General features: G+C 42.8%; 1 protein-coding gene across 2 annotated transcripts in view; it reads left to right on the top strand.

Annotated features, from left to right (window-relative positions):
• GRID2 (glutamate ionotropic receptor delta type subunit 2) overlaps positions 1-24,563 on the top strand; it is a 1,754,345-nt gene that overhangs the window by 265,132 nt on the left and 1,464,650 nt on the right. For both annotated transcript variants that reach the window (XR_012236183.1, XM_073601045.1), the window contains exon 2: positions 10,777-10,932. Coding sequence is in view for 1 of the 2 variants with exons in the window: in XM_073601045.1 (XP_073457146.1) it covers positions 10,777-10,932 (156 nt within the window). In the remaining variant the exon portion in view is untranslated. The remainder of the gene's footprint in view (positions 1-10,776; positions 10,933-24,563) is intronic.

Raw genomic sequence — 24,563 nt, forward strand, 5'->3', positions numbered from 1 at the left:
TAAAGGCATTAGTGTTCTGGGGGCCACTGCAGGCATCAGTGTGCTGAAGGGGGGCAATGAAGGAAGAGGTGTGTTTTGAGGGGACATAGGAGGCAGAGGTGTGCTGGGGGAGCATTGATTAAAGTCAGAGGTGGAGGTGTGCTGGGGGTCATTGGTGGCAGAGGAGTGGTGGCGTGTGCAACAGTCTATTGGGAGGATTTGGTGTCAGAGATGAGCTGGGGGGTATAGAGGCATTGGGAGCAAAGGTGTGCTGGAGTTGCATTGGATGTACTGGACTGATGGGGTATACACAGGTGTGCTGGGGGGCATTGGAGGCATTAGTGTGCTGAGGGGGCATTAGAGGCATTGGTGTGCTAAGGGAGGCATTGGAAGTAATGGTGTGCTACGGGAGCATTGGGAGCATTGACATGCTGGGAGGGGGCATTGGTGTGCTGAGATGGGGCTTGATTTGAACAGGCTACCTGCAAGCGTCTGCATGGAACACCAGTGCATCCCGACTTCAGTTTTGCCCCAAAAAAAAGAAAATTAAAAGCCAGCAGCTACGCATATTACAATAGGACACTTACCTGTCCTGGAGTCCAGCGATGTCAGCACCGCAGCTGATGTTTCCATCAGCTGTCAGGTGCTGCCGTCGCCATTGCGGGTAAGGGTACTCGGCAGTGTAGCCTTAAGGCTTCACGTCGGGAACCCTACTGTGCATGCTCGAGGCCCCGCTCCTCTCTTCTACTGGCCCAGTGACAGGGAGAGGAGGAGGGAGGAGGAGGGAGCCCTGCGCTGATGTAATGGGCCACAGCCCGGACTCCTGGAAGTGGAAACAGGATACCTGTCAAAGACAGGTATCCTGTCCCCCCTCCCCCACTGAAAGGTGCCAATTGTGGCACCAGAGGGGGAGAGGAGACAAATGAGCAGAAGTTCCACTTTTGGGTGGAACTCTGCTTTAACTGAGGTTTTAATTTTTGAGAATGGTACGCAGAAGTATACAGATGCATCATGCAGATGAATTGCTTCTGCATCACAGGTAACATATTTCATCATAAATAGGATATGCTGGGCAGATTTGGGAAATGAAGCAACAAGGTCCATGGCAATTTTCTCAAAGTGCACTTCAATAATTGGCAAGGGAGCTAACAACTGGATTTGAAATCATTTTACATTTCTTTTTGTATTACAAGCAACCTTTTTAGCACAGAAGTTAGCAGAGGCAATTAGCATTAGCCAGAGTCACTGGATTCTCAGAGTCCAGTTAAGCAGTGATATGCTTGTCATTTTCACTCATTAAACACAAATGTTTTTCCATCACTGCAACTTAAGTGCATGAAACAGCTGTCTATTTTTGAAAGGAAAGACATACTTCATAAGCTCATCAGTCAATGGATGATTTGCTGCCCTAATTTCTGACAATGGAAACATTTACCATTTCCCAAATTAGATCTGCTGATCTTCCCTGGTTTGGGGTTCCAATCTCTGGGCCTGAATCAGATACCAAAAATTATCCCCGTCTCCTTGCCATACTTAACACCAGGGGCAGACTGACAACACTCAGGGCCCCCAGACCAAATAAAGCAAGGGCCACCTGTCAGGCCCTGCCCCTGGGCCCAGCCCCTACACTTTGCACAAATGAGTCTCTGTTAGAGAGAGACCCCCTCCAGGTCCTATTAGAGACTGCAACAGTCTAATGGGACCTGGAGGGGTGTCTCTCTCTAACAGTGTCCATTAAAGAGTCTCTGTTAGAGAGAGACCCCCCTCCAGGACCCATTAGAGACTACAAAGGAGTCTAATGGGACCTAGAGGGGGTCTCTCTCTAACAGAAGTGCCCCTTACAGAGTTAGAGAGTGTCTGTTAGAAAGAGCCCCCTCCAGGCTCCATGAAAGACTATAAAGGAGTCTAATAGGACCTAGAGGGGGCCTCTTTCTAACAGAGTGTACATTGAACACCTTCATTCACACCGGTCCTCTTGGGACCCCCTTCTTGGGCCATGACTCTCACCTCTACCCCTACCCCAAAATCTCACAAAGTAGAAATAAAATTGGCACTGTGTAGTGCTCCTCTTACCTTAACAATGAATACTGAAGCTGTGGCTGGCTCCTGCATCCTCTGTGGCTGGCTGGCACCCTGGCCCTGCTGTGGATGGGTCACTGTGGGTGGCTGGCTCCTGTGGGTGGCTGGCTGACACCCTACTGTGGGTGGCTGGCTTCCTGCTGTGGATGGGTCGTGGTGGGTGGCTGGCTGGCACCCTGGCCCTGCTGTGGGTCATGGATGGGTGGCTGGCTGACACCCTGTCCCCACTGTGGGTCACAAGTGGGTCGCTGTGGGTGGCTGGCTGCCAACCTGGCCCTGCTGTGGGTCACCATGGGTGGCTGGTTGGCACCCTGGCCCTACGTGGGTCACCATGGGTGGCTGGCTGGTACCCTGGCCCTGCTGTGGGTCACTGTGGGTGTCTGGCTGGCACCCTGGCCCTGCTGTGGGTAGCTGGCTGGCACCAGGTCCCTGGCCCTGCTGTGGGTCACTGTGGGTGGCTGTCTGGCACCCAGGCCCTGCTTTGGGTAGCTGTCTGGCACCTGGTCCCTGGCCCTGCTGTGGTTCACTGTGGGTGGCTGGGCTGTCCCCCTCCCCTGGCCCTGCTGTGGGTAGCTGGCTGGCACCTGGTCCCTGGCCTGGCTGTGGGTGGCTGGCTGACACCCTGGTCCTGCTGTGGGTAGCTGGCTGGCACCTGGTCCCTGGCCCTGCTGTGGGTCACTGTGGGAGGCTGGCACCCTGGCCCTGCTGTGGGTAGCTGGCTGGCACCTGGTCCCTGGCCCTGCTGTGAGTCACTGTGGGTGGCTGAGCTAGCACCCTGCAATGGCCCTGCTGTGGGTAGCTTGCTGGCACCTGGTTCCTGGCCCTGCTGTGGGTGGCTGGGCTGGCACCTGGTTCCTGGCTCTGCTGTGGGTGGCTGGGTTGGAACCTGAACCTGCTCTGGGTCACTAATGGTGGCTGGGCAGGCACTTGGTCCTGCAGTGGCTGGCTAGGCTGGCACCTGGTCCTGCTGTTGGTGGCTGGGCTTGCATCTGGTCCCTGCTGTGGGTGGCTGGGCTGGAACCCAATCCCTTCTGTGGGTGGCTGGGCTGGAATCAGGTCCCTGCAGTGGGTGGCTGGGCTGGCACCTGGTCCCTGCTATGGTGGCTGGGCTGGCATATGGTCCCTGCAGTGTGTGACTTGGCTGCCACCTGCTCTGTGTGGCTGGGCTGTTACCTGGTCCCTGCTGTGAGTGACTGGGCTAGCACCTGGTCCCTACAGTGTGTGGCTTGGCTGCCACCTGCTGTGTGAGGCTGGGCTGGCACCTGGTCCCTGCTGTGGGTGGCTGGAATGGCACCTGGTCCTGTTGTGGCTTGCTGATGTGTCCTCTGACTCCTCTCCTCTTCTCTTCAGTCCTTCCAGGTGGGTACTGTTTGCCGAGGCGAGGAATGGGAAGGGACTCAGAGGAAGGCGGTGGTCTATCCAGGTACACTATTGGGTTTGCAGCAGCAGGTGAGCAGGCTCAGAGTGCAGAGCAAAATAAATACAGATGATTCTGCGCTACCCAAATACCAAGCAGCTAACACAACAATAGGATGTAAATAAAAATCGAGGAACAAACAAATGTGCAGCGCTAATGTGAAACGACAATATATTATATGCTGTGAAGGGTAATTGACTCTTCAAATACGGCAATCATAAATAAAGAGCATAGTACGGCAATCATAGAAAAAACCTAAAATAATTGTATAAAAATAAAACTAAAATTGGATAAGTCCTAAAAGTCCTCAAGAAGTGAATCTTGCAAGGTGATGATGATCCTCAATACACATATGACTTCATACTGCACTTATCCAAACGTGAAGGTAAAGATAGTTCAAAAGTGCATCCCCACCAACAATGAGAAGGCTTACCAGAACCTTTGGACCCAATAAACCTACGTTCAATCGGGTCAAACGGGCTTTTAGTCATCAACGACCAGGCTGGTGAGCTTCAGTAGATGGAGAGAAGAAGATCTGAGGATGGTATATGGAACCATAGACCTCAAGGTAGATGTCTTTTTTTAAGCTCGCTGAGGGGTGATGGCGAGAGATTGATGGAAACATGCCTTCTTGTCGCTGTAGATTCTTTTAGGACTTTTAGGACTTATCCAATTTTAGTTTTATTTTTATACAATTATTTTAGGTTTTTTCTATGATTGCCGTACTATGCTCTTTATTTATGATTGCCATATTTGAAGAGTCAATTACCCTTCACAGCATATAATATACAGTATGTGTCGTTTCACATTAGCGCTACACATTTGTTTGTTCCTCAGTGTGTGGAGCAACATGCAATGATGTTGCATGGGTGGGCCACGTGCCTCTGTGCACTGTGCACTGCTCACCTGCTTCAAAACTTCCTGGGCTGGCTTCTTCTACCCGGGCTGGGCCCCCTTCCCTTGCTAAATGATCATCAAAAAAGATGGTCACTGCCACTGCGGGCCAGTCAGAGAGAGTGAGGTGCCGGTGCCTGGACTGGCCCAGACCCCAGTGAGTTCCAGCAGGCAGCGCCGATGGGCCCCCTTCTGCGGCGGGGCCCTTGGACCATGGCGAAAATGCCCAACTGGTCAGTCTGCCCCTGCTCACTACCCATTTCCCCTGGAACAGTCCTTTCAGTTGCCAGAGGGACCAAGCTTCAGGTGGAAATTTTGTGGTATTGCAGGGGAAATTACCAAGTTCTGGCGAGAGTCTGATGAATAAAAATATTGTTTCCCTATTTACAAGTTGTGGTACATGCAGCATAGTTAATCTACAGGTTTTCTCAATGGAGACAGTGGCATCACTAGGGGGTGCGATCTGCACCCAGGTGACACCGTTAGAGGGGTGATACCACCCTGACTCTCCCGAGGGTGAGTAAAGCCCTGGCAGGTCTTTTTTTCAGCTGTGCCGGCCGGGAACATCTCCAGCGCCGCAGCCGTGCTGTGTCCTTCTTCCTCCTCCTACTTCTCTGCTGCTGAGCCTGTCACATGTGTGTTACTATCTCCACCCGGATGGCGCGGCTGCACACTGTTCTCTCCTCTCCAGCTGCCACCTGGGACGGGTTGTACTATTATTATTACTATTATACACAATTCATGTAGTGTCAACAGTTTACGCAGCGCTTTACAGTGTGGAAGGGGGCATCACAATTACAGTACAGTTCAATACAGAAGGGCCCTGCTGGTAGAGCTTACATTCTAAAGGGAGCGGGTGGTGGCACAAAAGGTAATAGATGCAGGGAGTGATTTGGTGGGGGTGGTTCAGGGACAGTTGTTAGGTGGGTGTGGGATAGGCTTCCCTGAATAAGTGTACTACAGTTTACCTAGCCCACCACCCAGTTACACCTGAGAGCTAGTGTGGGACTGGGAGGAGAGTATATGTCTAGCGCCCTGTGCTGGTCTGATAACCGAGGGAGGGGGGGTTGGGAGCTGGTCACAGCTATATATTATATATAATAAGCTCCAATCCCATAGCACCTGGGGGTGCTATGGAATTGGAGGGGGGACTACTAGCACAAGTGGAGAGGGGGGCTGCACTGAGGGGGATCTATGCTTATGGAGGGGGGTCTGCACTGAGGGGGATCTATGCTTATGGAGGGGGGTCTGCACTGAGGGGGATCTATGCTTATGGAGGGGAGGGGGGTCTCCACTGAGGGGATCTATGCTTATGGAGGGGGGTCTGCATTGAGGGAGATCTATGCTTATGGAGGGAAGGGGGTCTGCACTGAGGGGATCTATACTTATGGAGGAGGGGGGTCTGCACTGAGGGGGATCTATGCTTATGGAGGGGGGTCTGCAATGGGGGGCTGTCTATGCTGATGGAGAGGGGGTATGCACTGAGGGGTATCCATGCTGATGGAGGGGGGTCTGCACTGGAGGTGTCTATGCTGATGGAGGGGGGTCTGCACTGAAGGAGATCTATGCTTATGGGGGGTCTGCATTGAGGTGATCTATGCTTATGGAAGGGGGGTCTGCACTGAGGGGGATCTATGCTTATGGAGGGGGGATCTGCACTGAGGGGGGTCTATGCTGATGGAGGGGGGTCTGCACTGAAGGGGAGGTCTATACTGATGGAGGGGGTCTGTACTTAATGGGGGTTTATACTGAGGAAAGAGAGTCTGTACTTAGTTGGGGGGTCTGTACTTAATGGGGGGTTATACTGAGGAAAGGGAGTCTGTACTTAGTGGGGGGTCCGTACTTAATGGGGGGGTTATACTGAGGAAAAGGGACTCTGTACTTAGTGGGGGTCTGTACTTAATGGAGGGGGGTCTGTACTGAGGGAGGGTGGTCTGTACTGAAGGGGGACTATAGTTGGCGAAGGGGGGTGACACCAATTTTTTTTGCACTGGGTGACTCCAACCCTAGTGACACCACTGAATGGAGGCAAGAGGAGACAAATTCCTGCAGCTCACAGAAAACTCTGAACTTTTAACACACACAGTGCTAAAAGTTTAGCAGAATCTAAATATACCCCAACCCCAAAATAAATGAAAAAACAAATAAATGAGATAAAAACATGCTCCTTACATAGAATCAACCACATTTCAACTAAGCAGCTCAATGATCATAAGTAGGGATGAGCTTCGAGTTCGAGTCGAACTCATGTTCGACTCGAACATCGGCTGTTCGCCAGTTAGCCGAACAGCGAACAATTTGGGGTGTTTGCGGCAAATTCAAAAGCCGCGGAACAGTTTTAAAAGTCTATGGGAGAAATCAAAAGTGCTAATTTTAAAGGCTTATATGCATGGTATTGTCATACAAAGTGTTTGGGGACCTGGGTCCTGCCCCAGGGGACAAGGATCAATGCAAAAAAAAGTTTTAAAAACTGTGTTTTTTTCGGAGCAGTGATTTTAATAATGCTTAAAGTGAAACAATAAAAGTGTAATATCCCTTTAAATTTCGTACCTGGGGGGTGTCTATAGTATGCCTGTAAAGGGGCGCATGTTTCCCGTGTTTAGAACAGTCTGACAGCAAAATGACATTTCAAAGGAAAAAAAGTCATTTAAAACTACTCGTGGCTATAATGAATTGCCGGTCTGACAATACACATAAAAGTTCATTGATAAAAACAGCATGGGAATTCCCCACAGGGGAACCCCAAACCAAAATTTAAAAAAAAAAAGGAAGTGGGGGGTCCCCATAAATTCCATACCAGGCCCTTCAGGTCTGGTATGGATATTAAGGGGAACCCCGGCCAAAATAGAAAAAAAAATTGCGTGGGGTCCCCCTCAAAATCTATACCAGACCCTTCAGGTCTGGTATGGATTTTAAGGGGAACCCCGCGCCAAAATTTAAAAAAAAATGGTGTATGGTCCCTCCAAAAATCCATTCCAGACCCTTATCTGAGCATGCAACCTGGCAGGCCGCAGGAAAAGAGGGGGGATGAGAGAGCGCCCCTCTCCTGAACCGTACCAAAACACCAACGGGCAGGGTCACCAGTTACGTAACCCCGCCCCTTCTGACATCACGGGGAATGCCACAGGGAAGTCCCTGTCAAGTCCCCGTGCGTCAGAGGTGGGCGGGGTCACCGGGTGGCCCTGCCCCCCCGTTATTTAAGAGCCATCAGAAGAGGAGAAGCGTCACACAGCGGGAGCCTCCCTCCATGCCATCATGGATGCGGAGCGGCCTGAGGAGAAGAAGGAAAGAAGATGCTGACGCCGCGGAGGAAGATGCCGGACAAGAACACCGGAGGAAGAACCATAAGAACCAGAAGAAGAAGAAGATGGAGGAAGAAACCGAAAGAAGATAGAAGATGGAAGAAAGAAGATAGAAGAAAGAAGATAGAAGATAGAAGAAAGAAGAAGCATTTAAATAAAGGAATTGTCAAAAACTGTCTCTTGTAATTTTTATCATTTTTGACAGTTTTTTTGTGAAATGGTAGGGGTACTTTTGTACCCCCTTACCATTTCACACAGGGAGGAGGGCTGGGATCTGGGGGTCCCCTTGTTAAAGGGGGCTTCCAGATTCCGATAAGCCCCCCGCCCGCAGACCCCCACAACCACCGGGCAAGGGTTGTGGGGATGAGGCCCTTGTCCCCATCAACATGGGGACAAATTTTTTTGGGGGGCTACCCCAAAGCACCCTCCCAATGTTGAGGGCATGTGGCCTGGTATGGTTCAGGAGGGGAGCACTCGTCCCCCCCTCTTTTCTTGCGGCCTGCCAGGTTGCGTGCTCAGATAAGGGTCTGGTATGGATTTTTGGGGGGACCCCATGTCATTTTTTTTTATTTTGGCGCAGGGTTCCCCTTAAAATGCATACCAGACCTGAACAGTCTGGTATAGATTTTGAGGGGGACCCCACACCATTTTTTTTTATTTTGGCCGGGGTTCCCCTTAATATCCATACCAGACCTGAAGGGCCTGGTATGGAATTTATGGGGACCCCCACTTCATTTTTTTTTTTTATTTTGGTTTGGGGTTCCCCTGTGGGGAATTCCCATGCTGTTTTTATCAATGAACTTTTATGTGTATTGTCAGACCTGCAATTCATTATAGCCATGAGTAGTTTTAAATGACTTTTTTTCCTTTGATATGTCATTTTGCTGTCAGACTGTTCTAAACATGGGAAACATGCGCCCCTTTACAGGCATACTATAGACACTCCCCAGGTACAAAATTTAAAGGGATATTACACTTTTATTGTTTCACTTTAAGCTTTATTAAAATCACTGCTCCCGAAAAAACGGCTGTTTTTGAAACTTTTTTTGCATTAATCCATGTCCCCTGGGGCAGGACCCAGGTCCCCAAACACTTTTTATGACAATAACTTGCATATAAGTCTTTAAAATTAGCACTTTTGTTTATTCATGTTCGTGTCCCATAGACTTTAATGGTGTTCGCGTGTTCTAACAAGTTTTTTGCCTGTTCGCAAGTTCTGGTGCGAAACGAACAGGGGGGTGTTCGGCTCATCCCTAATCATAAGTGAGTTTCCACTTTGATACAATTTTGCAATCAGCACAACTCGTAATTTTTACTGGAATTGCAAATTTTTTTAAAGTGGAAACTCTCACTTATGATCATTGAGCTGCTTAGTTGAAATGTGGTTGATTCTATCTAAAGGGCATGTTTTTATCTTATGTATTTGTTTATCAAAAGTATGGACTGCCTGGGTAGTGTTTGAGCTTGTGTACATGCCCTCAAAGATTTGCACATGAGCGGTAGAATGCCACTTCATCAATTGTTCACTGATGCTTTTTTTAAAAATTATTTTTTTTACAGGTTCCCTTAATAATAATTTTGTGGGATTTTATTCTTTCATAGTAAAAATGCTAACAGTGATTATATACTAGACTAAAACCCATCAGAAAAAGTTAATTTTAAGTATGCCACAGTTTAGGTGATGTATGCACAAGGTTAGTCACTGTCATCCTAGGTTGCAGGCTCCTGATTTGGACTACAGAACACTTACCCCTCCCAATATCTCTATAACTTAAGAAGGAGGTGTCCTGTAATCCACAGAGGGGAACTGGACATGGCTAATAACTTGAAATTTCAGTTCAGCAGAGGCAGAGTACACAGGAATTTACAAGCTATATGTCTCACATGATCAGCAAGTGTTTTGTTGCTCAGTATGAACAGATATTATAAATACTTTCATTGGCATACAGTCTCCAGTTCTCATTCAATTTAAATAATCTCACTGCTGAGTAAATCAACAGAGATTAATTTATGTACTTAGAATGAGGGTTTCTGGGTGATTCCAATTCACATACTTCAGTCTTAAAGCACAGGTCGTATTTAAACCTTGCTTTCAAAATAGCAATGGGACACACACTTGTGCCTTCATGCAATAAGAATGACAGAGTAGAGAGGGGAGTGATACTAGATTCAGACTTATTCTCACAAGATTTGCTTCAGATATGTGTAAATTGGTGTTGCCATTATCATTGTTTTAAGTAAGTCTCCATTTCGATGGCTTATATATATATATACAACCTCTCGGCAGCTGGGCCTTAGCGCTCAGTGGCTGCACATTTACATACCGATTAGCAGACACAGCTGTGCCGAGAACACCCTGCGGCATAGTTACCGATGGCTAACAGATCATGTGATTGCCGTAACAGCCAATCACAGCAGTCACATGATCATAAACCTCACCCCACCCCCCAGCATCTGAAATACCTCTTAAAGGGCCAGGAGGTGCCGGCTCAAAGGGGTTAAATAGGAGACTAAAGATTAGTGCGCCAAAAATGCAGTATGTATTTCACATTGCAAAGGTTTTGTGAATTATACAGAAAAATAACAAGAGAAAAAAAAGCAGTGTTCAGCATTGCAAATACATAAAACTGGTTGTTCTGCATTTGGGTGAGGCAATATGTATACATGGTTTGAAAATGAAAGAATTACAGAATTCTGTTTTTTTACGACTATATTCTAGCTGGTACTCTTATGGCCTGCTACACTCAACTGTAGTGTCACTTTAGATCTACTTGATTTTAACTGGATTATCCATAGTTAGAGATTTTTTTATGGTACATCAACTAAAAAGCTTTTCTTTCCAAATAAAGTACAAAAAGACCAATTATACCTGACACATATTATAGCATCAGTTGTCATAAAAGATGAAAGACACAACTATAGCATACATATGAGAACAAACTCCATGACTTATTTACATCTGTGGACAAAAATTCTGACGAATGTCAGGTGTCTCTTTCTGTATAACAACAAAGTCTTATTTTGACAGTGAGTCTCTGCTATGGACTGTTCCATTTATTCCACGTGTGCCACTGACTATTTTTTTTCCTTTTGTTTATTTAACAGGGGCAATTTTTGATGATGCTGCCAGAAGAGATTATGAAGTATTCCGAATGGCAGTCGATGACCTCAATCTAAATGAAGATATCTTGCAAACTGAAAAAATTACATTTACAGAGAAATTTGTGGATGGTAGCAATCCTTTTGTGGCTGTCCAGGAAGGTAGGAAATCAAAAATAATTTGTTATGCATGTTGATGTAGTAGATTTTTTTTCTCAAAATAAATTTATGATAGGTAATGACTGGGATTATAAACATTTTAGGTTGGAGGTCAAGTCCAAAATGTTTGCCTTTTTTGTTTATTTTTATTTTTTTGTCAAAATTAATGCTTCTGTGCATATACATGCATTTGAAAATAGTAATATATAATTTGAGATTAACTAAATTTGATTGCTGGTTATTTGAATGTGCAAAGTAAGAGAATATTGTTTTAGGTCCATTTCAATATGGTAATTTTTCTATTTATTTGTTTGAGAAATGCAACTGTAATTTTTAGGTACACAGTTCAGAGACTATATACTCTTTTTTTTCCTTATATATTTGTTGTCTTAAGTATTTATGTGTAATCTACATAAAAAATTCCAGCTAGTAATTATTGGGGTGCATTTACTAAAGGAATAGGAAGCTTTTACTTTGCAATATGGTGTTTCATCTAGCTTAGTGAAAAGGTGAAGATGTGTTCTCATCACTCATTTAAGAGGAAGCAAATAAGCTATCCATGATGACATGATTGTGTATTTAAAGTAAACACAACTTTACCAAGGTAAACATTATTTTTGATAAGTAAATAATATCTATTCCTTTAGTAAATCAACCCCAATGTCTTACAAAGACTAAAACATTTGGTTGAAAAAGATTTTTTAAGAGAACACTGATGAGCAAATCTTTGGGTTTAGATATTGTATATACGGTAATTAGTTACATAGTAGGTGAGGTTGAAAAAAGACACAAGTCCATCAAGTCCAACCTATGTGTGTGATTATGTGTCAGTATTACATTACATATCCCTGTATATTGCGGTCATTCAGGTGATTATCTAATAGTTTCTTGAAGCTATCAATGCTCCCCGCTGAGACCACCGCCTGTGGAAGGGAATTCCACATCCTTGCCGCTCTTACAGTAAAGAACCCTCTACGTAGTTTAAGGTTAAACCTCTTTCCTTCTAATTGTAACGAGTGGCCACGAGTCTTATTAAACTCTCTTCTGCGAAAAAGTTTTATCCCTATTGTGGGGTCACCAGTACAGTATTTGTAAATTGAAATCATATCCCCTCTCAAGCGTCTCTTCTCCAGAGAGAATAAGTTCAGTGCTCGCAACCTTTCCTCATAACTAAGATCCTCCAGACCCTTTATTAGCTTTGTTGCCCTTCTTTGTACTCGCTCCATTTCCAGTACGTCCCTCCTGAGGACTGGTGCCCAGAACTGGACAGCATACTCTAGGTGCGGGCTGACCAGAGTCTTGTAGAGCGGGAGAATTATCGTTTTATCTCTGCAGTTGATCCCCCTTTTAATGCATGCCAATATTCTGTTTGCTTTATTAGCAGCAGCTTGGCATTGCATGCCATTGCTGAGCCTATCATCCACTAGGACCCCCAAGTCCTTTTCCATCCTAGATTCCCCCAGAGGTTCTCCCCCCAGTGTATAGATTGCATTCATATTTTTGCCACCCAAATGCATTATTTTACATTTTTCTACATTGAACCTCTTTTGCCATGTAGTCGCCCACCCCATTAATTTGTTCAGGTCTTTTTGCAAGATTTCCACATCCTGCGGAGAAGTTATTGCCCTGCTTAGCTTAGTATCGTCTGCAAATACAGAGATTGAACTGTTTATCCCATCCTCCAGGTCGTTTATGAACAAATTAAATAGGATTGGTCCCAGCACAGAACCCTGGGGAACCCCACTACCCACCCCTGACCATTCTGAGTACTCCCCATTTATCACCACCCTCTGAACACGCCCTTGTAGCCAGTTAGTTATTTGAATAGTACTATAGTGGCTTTGATGTCCACCTGTTTATTTATTTTTTACTGTACATATCAGAATTAATGGACCTAATTTACTAGGTTTAATTAAACCCGGCTGTCTCAGGTTGACTATGGTTGGTTTTGTTCAGTGGTCAATTTTTGGGATGCCGTTTTTAAAGGGTATTGAATGTATATGTCCATCCAGAACCTTTTTTATTTTGGAAAGAGTAAGAGAGGACTAAAACCTATGACCATGGTGTTACTGCTCTCCTGGGCTTTGTTAGAGAGATTTCCCCTTATATACCATCATGCTAACGACAGTTTTATCAGAAAGAATATGACAGAATATCTGCAACAGGGAGACATACAGCAATAAAAAGCTGCCAGGGTTATTATTATTATTATTACTACAGATTCTATTGATTTTTCGAGAATATCCCTTCCTTTTTTCTGGTGAAACTATTTTCACTGGAATGGTAAGTGAGGGGATTAGGTACGAACCAGACACACGTAGGTTCGTGGAGGTTCTACCAAACATATCAAAAGTTTCCAAACCCCATTGAAGTCAATGGGAGCTGAATCTGTCAAATTGATTATCTAAATTATTAAGACTGCTAAGCCAATGGATTGGCAAAAAAGTGCATGAGGTGCTGGGCAGTGCCCCAGGGGACATACAGTCATGGCCAAAATTGTTGGCACCCCAGAAATTTTTCCAGAAAATCAAGTATTTCTCACAGAAAAGTATTGCAGTAACACATGTTTTGCTATACACATGTTTATTCCCTTTGTGTGTATTGGAACAAAGCAAAAAAGGGAGGAAAACCAAACAAATTGGACATAATGTCACACAAAATTCCAAAAATGGGCTGGTCAAAATTCTTGGCACCCTTAACTTAATTTTTGGTTGCACACCCTTTGGAAAAAATAACTGAAATCAGTCACTTCCTATAACCATCAATAAGCTTCTGACACCTCTCACCCGGAATTTTGGACCACTCTTCCTTTGCAAACTGCTCCAGGTCTCTCTTATTGGAAGGGCGCCTTTTCCCAACAGCAATTTTAAGATCTCTCCACAGGTGTTCAATGGGATTTAGATCTGGACTCATTGCTGGCCACTTTAGAACTCTCCAGCGCTTTGTTGCCATCCATTTCTGAGTGCTTTTTGACGGCTGGCAATGACAAAGTTGGTTATCCAAGCAAGTGTCTGATCAAGCAGAAATTAGGGAGGGATGGGAGGAATAGACAGTGGCATGCCATTGCCTAGCAATAAAGAAGCCACAATCCTCACGGCTAAACGGGCTGAGTGAAAGAAATACTCAGTGCCAAGCTGCTACCTAGCAAGGATGATGCTACCTGTCTGTGAGAGTTGAGAGGACATTGCTGACAGAGAGAGGCTGAGTGGCGAGCTGCATAAGGTGTATTGACGCACCTATAGCCAGGATATTGATTTTCAGCTTATTGAAATGAAATATTTCAATGTCGCAGAAATGTACTATGTACTAGAATTAAATCAACATATTGTAAAATATTTTTTTAGTTTTTGCTCCAAAGAGAAAAGGAGACAAACCCATGGTAACATTTTTCCACTCATTGGGATTTCAGTCTAAATTAACAGCATTTTAGTATACATGGCCCAGACCTAGGGATCAGGCTATCAACTATAGTCTCTAAGACACTATAAGTGAAAACTGGCTATGGCTTCCTTGACCATTATTATTATTATATTATTATTATACAGTATTTATATAGCGCCAACAGTTTATGTAGCGCTTTACAACTTGAGGGTAGACAGTACAAATACAATACAATTTGATACAGTAGGAATCAGAGGGCCCTGCTCCTTAGAGCTTACAATCTAAGAGGGAAGGTCAAGAGATACAAGAGGTAATAACTGTGGGTGATGTGCTGATTGAGAAGATAAATGTACAGTTGTTAGGTGGGGGCCAGATAGGCTTCTCTGAAGAGATGAGTTTTCAGGGATCGTCTGAAAGTGGATAAAGTAGGAGAAAATCGGACGGATTGGGGTAGAGCATTCCAGAGGATGGGGGAGGCTCTGGAGAAGTCCTGAAGGCGAGCATGGGATGAGGTGACAAGGGAGTTTGAGAGCAGGAGGTCTTGGGAGGAGCGAAGAGAACGATTAGGTTGGTATTTTGTGACTAGGTTAGAGATGTAGCTAGGGGCCAGGTTGTGGATGGCTTTGTAAGTTATAGTTAGTATCTTGAATTTAATTCGGTGACTGAGTGGCAGCCAATGGAGGGATTGGCAGAGGGGTGTAGCAGACGCTGAGCGGTTTGTGTGGTGGATGAGCCTGGCCACAGCGTTCATGATGGACTGAAGTGGGGATAGCCTATTTAGAGGTAAACCAATGAGGAGGGAGTTGCAGTAGTCAAGGCGGGAGATGACCAGGGAGTGGATTAGAAGCTTTGTGGTGTCATTGGTTAGGAAGGGGCGTATCTTGGAGATGTTGCGAAGACAGAGGCGGCAAGCTTTGGATAGTGATAGAATGTGGGGTCGAAAGGTTAGTTCAGAGTCCAGGATTACACCTAGGACCTTGGCGTGGGGAGATGGGTTGATAGTTGAGCCGTTGATCTTGACAGGGAGATCAGGGGAAGTGGCACCTGAGGGAGGAAATATCATGAGCTCGGTTTTGGGTAGGTTGAGTTTGAGAAAGTGATGTGACATCCAGGCTGATATGTCTGCTAGTAAGTTGGTAATGCGTGAGGAGACAGATGGAGAGAGCTCGGGGGTGGAGAGATAGATTTGGGTGTCATCAGCGTAGAGATGATATTTAAAGCCGTGGGAGGCAATCAACTGACCCAAGGAGGTGGTGTAGATTGAGAAAAGGAGAGGTCCGAGAACAGACCATTATCAACATTTTTGCATTTTTTATCTATCTAGGACAATTTTCTTTTAAGAGAAATACATAGGAATTAGCATAATACTGACTATACAAGATTAGATCCCACAAAGGCAATAATGAGAGTTGACAAATTTCCCTGAAGTTTGTTCAACCACTAAACTACTTTTGTCCACCCCATCCCAAACAGTCAGTGTCTGTATGCATAGTAGAATGAGTGTCTTGCTCCTCGTTACCAGTTTAGAATGTTGCAGTCTGTATGAAATACAGATGTTGTGAATATTGATCATTCACTTCTGAGATGGTTATAATTGCCACAGTTACGTAATAGATGATCTATATAAAATATTTGATTTTCAGCCACAGATAATATGTGCCATTTTTTTAAAGATAAAGCTTTTCCTTAAACAAGTTAATTAAGAGCAATAACAATTTCAGTTTTGCTGATAGCATTTCAAAAATGTGTTCACTCATTTTGGCCCATGCCTGGAAAAATCAGCACAGGAAGCTGTGGTTTGGATGTAAAGGAAAAAGTAAAGTACAGTTTATATACATGTGATCAGAATAAGAGTGCTACCTCGTGCTATACTAATAAATTATTAACATAAAAAACATAATACAATATAACCATAATCAATATACAATAATAGTAGTGATAATTAAGTCCATAAAAATTCAAAATAAAGTTTGTGAACTTCAACTTTGCAGTGCAGCCTTAAATTATTCAAATGTGCAAAAGAAAGTGCCAAGTGTTGTAAAGATCATCTGTGCAATCCATGCTCCCCTTTGTGTGCCCTCCCACTCACCAGAACTTCAGAACTCCAATGACAGAAGTCATAAACGCTTGAGAGGGTGGCTGGGCGTTGTAGTCCCACATGCTATGTTTCCAATGTGCAGCGTGCGTTGCTTTCAATAAGCCAACAGAGATCTGAGATTCCCATAGGAAAGCACACAAGCATTCATAGGATAGCTGGGCTCTGTAGTCCCACGCGCTGTTTCTCCAATTGCAGCATACGTTGTCCTCAGCAAACCATCAGGGATTAACTTAGGTTGCCTGAAAAATGTAATTTGGGCTCAAACAGCAAGAAATCCTGAATGGATAGATGAACCAGACCAAGCATTTCCTTCCTAGAGTACATTACTAATCTTCCAACACCTGTGTAATGGAGGTGAAGAGAGGAATACATGTTTGAAGCCCAGCCTGGGTGATAACCATAGCTTCCTCCATAGATACAGTCAAGTGAGTGAACAGAGCCTACAGAAGGGTAAGAAGTGTGTTATTTGCAGGATTACTATTAAAATAAAGGAATGAATAACCTGAAAAATAGAAAACAAATGCAGGCGCCCTCATCTAAAGTCTGGTAAGGTGCATTTTTTTAGAATATGCTTCAAGACCAAGCAGGAGAATGAACTTCTTAATGTGTATTTAATTTTCTTTAGTGATCCTATGCCCAAATTAGAAACTTTTTACCTGCCATTTATTATTTAGAAATCTGGTGATTGAGCATTAGAAATATTTGGGCGTTAGAAATATTTGCATTTTAGTGGGAAGCCTAATGACTATTATATTATATACTGTATGTACCTGTATGCTGAGGGTTACTTTTATCCTTTATCTGCTCACCAAAATGATAAAATAGTTTATAAGTCCTAATAATATGCTATTTTTGCACATCCCCAAATCATATCTTCAGACTGCAAATGTTTTGTTTGCTTGACTAATTTTGTGCAGATCTGTCTGATGTATAAAGATTAACACACTTCAGGAACCAAATAACTGTGGTTGTAGATTTTAAGTAGTAAGTTGTATAATTCTCCACAGATATGACAAGTATGCATAAATCCCATTACTCATTAACATGGGATGGAGAAGTGAGTATCTGGGTGCCCCCTTATTGTTAAAGGGAGCTTACAGATTCTGTTAAGCCTCCCATCTGCAGACCCTCACAAACATCGGGCAAGGGTTGGGGAGGCCCTTATCCATCAACATAGCAATGAACCCTCTTCATGTGGTTTGGTAAGGTTCAGGAGGGGGGCACATGTTTTTTTTTTTTTTGCATGGGGTTTCCCTCTTAAAATGGAATGGAATTTGGGGGGACCCTATGCCATTTTGTTTGGGGTCCACCTTAATTTTCATACTATACCAAAAGCGCCTAGTAGGAATAAGAGGGGAGCCCCATGCCATTTTTTTTTTTTTTTGTGCGGGGTCCTCCATTAACATCTATATCAGCCCCTTGTCTAGAATAACATCTGGGATAAATGGACGGAGTGTTTTTGTTTACAAAAGAATGATGCAGCCGGGAGCTGTAGTTTTGCAATTTAAACACACTTTTTTCTTTGTAAATATCAGTTTTGCTGCATAAGATTGTATACATCACACAGATGAACCACTTCCTATGCAAGGTCAGAGCATCCCCCAGGGATGTTATTTGTTGGAATTTTGCATTTGTATTTTTTCACATTAAGCATTGCTAAAAGCGCTGTTCACTGCAAAATGGGATGCTTTAAAAATTGTTTTGCTTTGGTTCATACTCTCCAGGGCAGTGCTCAGCCTCCATGCCATTTATTTGACAATCACTTGCTTATTAGCCTATAAAATATCCATTACTGTTTTTTAACATTCGGCTCCTATTGACTTCAATGGAGTTTGGATTCAGCAACCAAACTTTAGCAATGTTGCCTCAAACCAGGACCCAGGGCTCTTCACTTACTGCTATAAGTTGGTTACTAATTCACCTTACATGTAAATCAATTTTCTCATCCCTATTTACTAACCTGTAGTTAAGTGAAAAGGTTTACACAATGAACATAGCAATCAACTAAAATTTAGCATTTATCTTTTTAGAGTTTTGCATGTCTGTGAAGTTTTCCATTTATCCAGGACTTGGTATAGCTAACAGTAGTTAGTTACAATGAATTGAACATGTTTTGTAATTTTAAATCTGTTTCACCATTAATACCCGTGACTTCTTTGGTTCTAATGAGTGTCAGGAGAAAACCCTAGCATTTATAGCCATATGGGTATAATTATATATGATTAGTCCACTCACCATGGCTGTATGAAACATGCCATTTTTTCATGAATGTTAATATCAGGAGTGATTTCTGTTGCTTGTTTAGTGCAACTTGTACTTCAACATGTTGGTATATTATCCAAAATATTGCACTGCCTCCTAATTTATTTCTTCCTGTGATATTTACAGAAACGTTCAGTAAAATAGTGTGAATGATAATGTGTAATGAGCTGTAACCCATGACAACCAACCTCCACTGACCTCACTGCATTTACTGGAAATAGTTCAGCAGGATCACTGTACCTTACACATTACCAAATGCTCATTGGATTACTTTACCCTCAGTTCATTCTTCCAACATGATTTTTCAGTTTTCTATTCATCAATAACACATATATGTTTAATGTAATGGAATAATGAATTGATCTGCCTATTTTTAAAACATCTATTGTACATTAGATATTTATTTTTCAATTTTTGCCTGACATCAATCTTTACCGAATAATTTTATATTGATGTCTTTTTATAGATTAGTAAATTGTACTGCACATTCATAACCATTGGATTTTACACAACAAGCCTAATGAGCCGATTAGTTTAGTAAAACATATTTTACATCTCTCCTGCTCTTTTAGAGCTGCTTTTCACAGCCTACATTCAAGTAACTATGATACATATTTTAATTACAGTTACAACAATCTATCAGAAACTCTTATTTACCAAAAATAGATTGAACTACCCAGGCTGTAGAAAACTGTTGTTAATCATAAAAATAGTTTTAGACACAGAGACAGCAGCACAGCCTAATTGAAAAGGAAATAAATTAGGCAAGAAATACGTATAAATAAATAAATAAAATCTCAAAGTATATTTCATTGTTTAGGCTTATAAAGCTTGATGTGAGTTTATTGTGTGGCTATTTCCTTATCTCTGGGCCCTCCGCTGCTAAAAAAAAAAAACTAGTATGAGCTGATTTAGGCTCTTTAAGGCTGCATTTGATATAATTGCACAAGTTAAAGGGGACAAAGACAAGCCTCATAATATATGAATTGGTATCATTTTCCCCATTTGTTCCCTCTTCTTTCTGTTTTTAAAAAAATGTGCGGCTAAATTTAGCAACAGAACTGTACGGTAAGGGAGTGAGAGTATATTGAGAGAAGTCAGAAGGATCATTATACACTGAGCAAAATTATAAACGCAACACTTTTGTGTTTGCCCCTATTTATTATGAGTTGAACTCAAAGATCTACAACTTTTTCTATGTACACAAAAGGCCTAGTTCTCTCAAATATTGTTCACAAATCTATCTTAATCTGTGTTAGTGAGCACTTCTCCTTTGCCAAGATAATCCATGCACTTCACAGGTGTGGCATATCAAGATGCTGATTAGACAGCTTGATTATTGCATAGAGGAAAAACAAGGAAAAGGGGCGCCTCTGAGTATGTATCATGAAAATATTTTATTGAAAAGCAATATCCACTCACATGTAATTAAGTAGAGTTGAATTCATGCATGTCTCTGGGCTGAAGAGGTGGGACTGCAGGTCACAGGAAGTCCTTTTGTTGCTGGCTCCACATCAGATCCACTGAGGGTAGGTTGGGATGACTGAATGCAGCAAGTCCTCCTTCAGCTGTCCATAAGTTACACATCAAGGCCGGATGGGGTCAGAGTAGGGACCACCAAACAGGATATGGGTTCCCGGAGCGGTGTTGGGGGAAGTCTGACGTCAAAAAGCCTGTGTCTAGCCGCACTGTAGGTCCCCAAAAGCTTGTCCAGCGTCTGCAATATAGTGAAGACACGGCCATGTAGTCGGGGCCAGAACGAGGCTCAGGAAGCAAACACAGCGTGGCGCCAGGCTGTGACGTCACTGCTGTGCAACGCGTTTCTGAGCCTGCATGCTATTGGTGTAAGAATAGACGCGCTCCTTTCTCAAGCATGTATGTCAACGATGTGGATCGAGTGGCCCATGGTGGCGGTGGGGTTATGATATGGGCAGGCGTATGCTATGGACAACAAACACATGTGCAATTTATTGGTGGCATTTTAAATGCACAGAGATACAGTGAGGAGATCCTGAGGCCCATTGTTGTGCCATTCAACCATGACCCTTCCCTCATGTTGCAGCATGATAGTGCTCTGCACCATGTTGCAAGGATCTGTACACAATTCCTGGAAGCTGAAAACATCCCAGTTCTTGCATGGCCAGTATACTCACCGGACATGTCACCCATTGAGCATGTTTGGGATGCTCTGGATCAGCGTATACGACAGGGTGCTCCAATTCCTAGCCAATATCCAGCAACTTCGCACAGCCATTGAAGAGGAATGGACCAAAATTCCACAGGTTACAACCAACAACCCGATCAACTCTATGCGAAGGAGATGTGCTGCACTGCGTGAGGTGGTATCAGTATCTGGTGGTCACACCAGATAAACACTGGTTTTCAGACCCCCCCAACCCCCCTCAATACAGTAAAACTGCACATTTTAGAGTGGCCTTTTATTGTGGCCATGAAAGAGAAGCGAAGTAGATGTGGCGCTGTTCTATTGTGCACCTATCCTTAATAACCCAAAGAACTACTGATGTATACAAAATAAATTTAATTATATAAATAAAATTGTGAATGTGCACTAATACATGAATGTGCATAAAGGTGCATTGACATATTTACTACATGTCTTCAAATATGTTCTGATAAGCAAAGAAAAAAGGACTAAATTCCAAAACCAAAACAAAAAACAAAAAACCAGGTGAGTATATAATATCCGTGCAAAATATACACTCCCAAATAATAAACAGATAATGTGACTAAATTAGTGCCAAAACTTTCCATTGAATTATATGCAAATATATATATATATATATATATATATATATATATATATATATATTCACATTGATAAATATACAAAGAAAGTGCTTTGGTGAAAACCTTATTTAACCTCCCTGGCGGTATGATTTTTTTGGATTTTAGGTGCTGAAAGCGGTACAATTATTTTGCATGGAAATTTGGCGTTTTATATTGTAGGCCTGTCATTCTTAACAATAACACACTTAAATCTGTCCAAACAAGAGTCTAGTAGATTTCCCGGGTATGATGAAGTTTGAAACACAAAAACATAAATTATAATTTATTAAATAAATATAAATAATTTAAAAAAAATTATAATCTAATAATAATAAAATAAATTTCCCCACGATTCACTATCGCTCAATTCGGCAAGTGTTCTAATTTACTATCGCTGTTTTCTAGCTGATCTAAAGCCACTTTTGACATAAAGGGACACTTTTTGGTTGCTATGGACAATCTCCAGTTTCCAGGCAGAAAGAACAGTATATATCATATAAAACTGCATGCAGGGCATGGGCCAAAGCACTGGGGACAAAAGGAATGTGAAATAATTTCATACAGTACTGTAATCTGTAAGATTACAGTACTGTATGTGTTATGATTTTTACATTTTTTGAATTTGCCACCAGGCTCCACCCCCATGCGTCGCGCCGCTCGCAGGGAACGGAGCCTGGCACGGAGAGGCTCCGGAGGAGACAGAGCTCACGGACACTGCGGGGGACATCGCAGGATCCTGGGGACAAGGTGAGTAAAGCCGCACCAGGATCCTGCAATGTAATCCCGAGTGTGGCTCAGGGTTACCGCTAATGGGACTGAAATTTAACCCCGAGCCACACTCGGGATTACCGTCAGGGAGGTTAAATATATGCATTTGAAAATTAAATAAATAAATAAATAATCCCAACAATAAAGTGCATCTGTGCTTCTGTGCTGGTGAAACCAATTTTTAATAATTTCCACTTTTCAAAGGTGATCATAGCATGCGTGTCTTATCCGTGCTCTTAATGTGGCCACACTCACCGGAATTTCCCCCCCTCCTGGGGTGTAGAGCATTCACAGTATCTGCCACTGTGTAGCACTTTGGAGGCTAGATGTTTCCCGATGTAATAGCAGTTTCCACTCGTATCCCATGTATCCTTTGGTACCGTCTGGCTCACTGCATAAAGTTTAGTAGGATTAAATCCTTCTCAGGCTGCAGGTTGATTATTAAGTCAAGGCAAGGCCCACAGTCTTCAGTATCTTCTCAAATCCAGATGAATACAGATTTGGCTTTGGAGCATACAATTTGAAGGTCGGGAACAGGTAGACCCAAAGTGAAGGCATTGACAACACCTACATCAATAGGTGAGGTTTGAACCATGCAGCAGTAGAGCAGAACAAACAATATAGCGGAAAGAGACAGATAAACATCATGTTGCAAAAACTGCCATAGATGTGGTCTTACTGGAAAATCCCATAGCAATTGAGACTGGAGAGATAACCTGGAGGTAGATTGCTGCAAGGTGAGTGTGGCCACAATAAGAGCACGGATAAGACGCATGCTATGATCACCTTTGAAAAGTGGAAATTATTAAAACTTGGTTTCACCAGCACAGAAGCACAGAAGCACTTTATTGTTGGGATTATTTATTTATTTAGATAATTTTCAAATGCATATATTTAAATAAGGTTTTCACCAAAGCACTTTCTTTGTATATTTATCAATGTGAATATATATATATATTTTTGCATATAATTCAATGGAAGTTTTGGCACTAATTTAGTCCCATTATCTGTTTATTGTTTGGGAGTGTATATTTTGCACGGATATTATATACTCACCTGGTTTTTTGTTTAGGTTTTGGAATTTAGTCCTTTTTTCTTTGCTTACCAGCACATATTTGAAGACATGTAGTAAATATGTTAATGCACCTTTATGCACATTCATGTATTAGTGCACATTCACAATTGTATTTATTTAATTGAATTTATTTTGTATACATGAGTAGTTCTTTGGGTTATTAAGGATAAGTGCACAATAGAACAGCTCCACATCTACTTCGCTTCTCTTTCATTTTACGTACTCCACCTAGTGATAGTAACTAGTAGAGGCAGCAGTTCTTTTAATTAGTCCTTTCTTTACTAGTACTTATTCCTTTCACGCAGAATCATTTACATTTCTTTTATTGTGGCCAGCCTAAGGCACACCTGTGCAATAATCATGCTGTCTAATCTGCATCTTGATATGCCACACCTGTGAGGTGGATGGATTATCTCGACAAAGGAGGAGTGCTCACTAACACAAATTTAGACAGATTTGTAGACAATTTTAGAGAGAAATAGGCCTTTTGTGTACATAAAAAAAGTCATAGATCTTTGAGTTCAGCTCATAGGGGCAAACACAAAAGTGTTGTGTTTATAATTTTGCTCAGTGTAGATCAGGAAGCAAGACACCATATTTTCATTTCTCTTTTGTTTGGTGGTCTGTACAGTTGTGGTAGCTCCATATATGAAGTAGAGAGCATACCTCCAATTACGCATTCTAGCAGCACATTTTTTAAAATGATCGCATAAAACAAGGGGGAGGAGCTTTCCAAAAGGTCATAATTATTTAAATGTGCCTTGGATTGCATTACATCTAAGGTTCTGTGTCTACAGGCTTTAGGCTTGTGTTGATTTGCAAATGCAGGTTTTGACATCAGTTTGAGTTCTTTCAGAAGTCATTAACAGATGCATTTGTTTCACATACAGAAATAGAGGAGATACGATATTGGGTGGCAGGGACCTCTTTAGGCAGCATAAATCAAATAGTGCATAACAAATTTTAACAAAGCTTTATTATTCCAAAGTTAAAACCAAAACCTCTGCATTGGCCATATATTATTGCACCTCACATTATATGTGCAAACAATGTCACATATCCATACATAATGCACAGAGCATCATGTTACTCTCAATCATTACATGCTCCTTGAGGAAATACTGTATATCATGCCCACATGCCCGACATATTTCCTAATGGACAAATTGTGTAATAGATGAATATTGTAGTACAAAGGATATATGAGAAAACAACCTGCAATAAATTAAAAACATCTGACTCCATGCAAACCCAACCCAGGGT

This window comes from Aquarana catesbeiana, linkage group LG01 (genome assembly GCF_042186555.1).
Source record: "Aquarana catesbeiana isolate 2022-GZ linkage group LG01, ASM4218655v1, whole genome shotgun sequence".
Taxonomy (NCBI): Eukaryota; Metazoa; Chordata; class Amphibia; order Anura; family Ranidae; genus Aquarana; species Aquarana catesbeiana.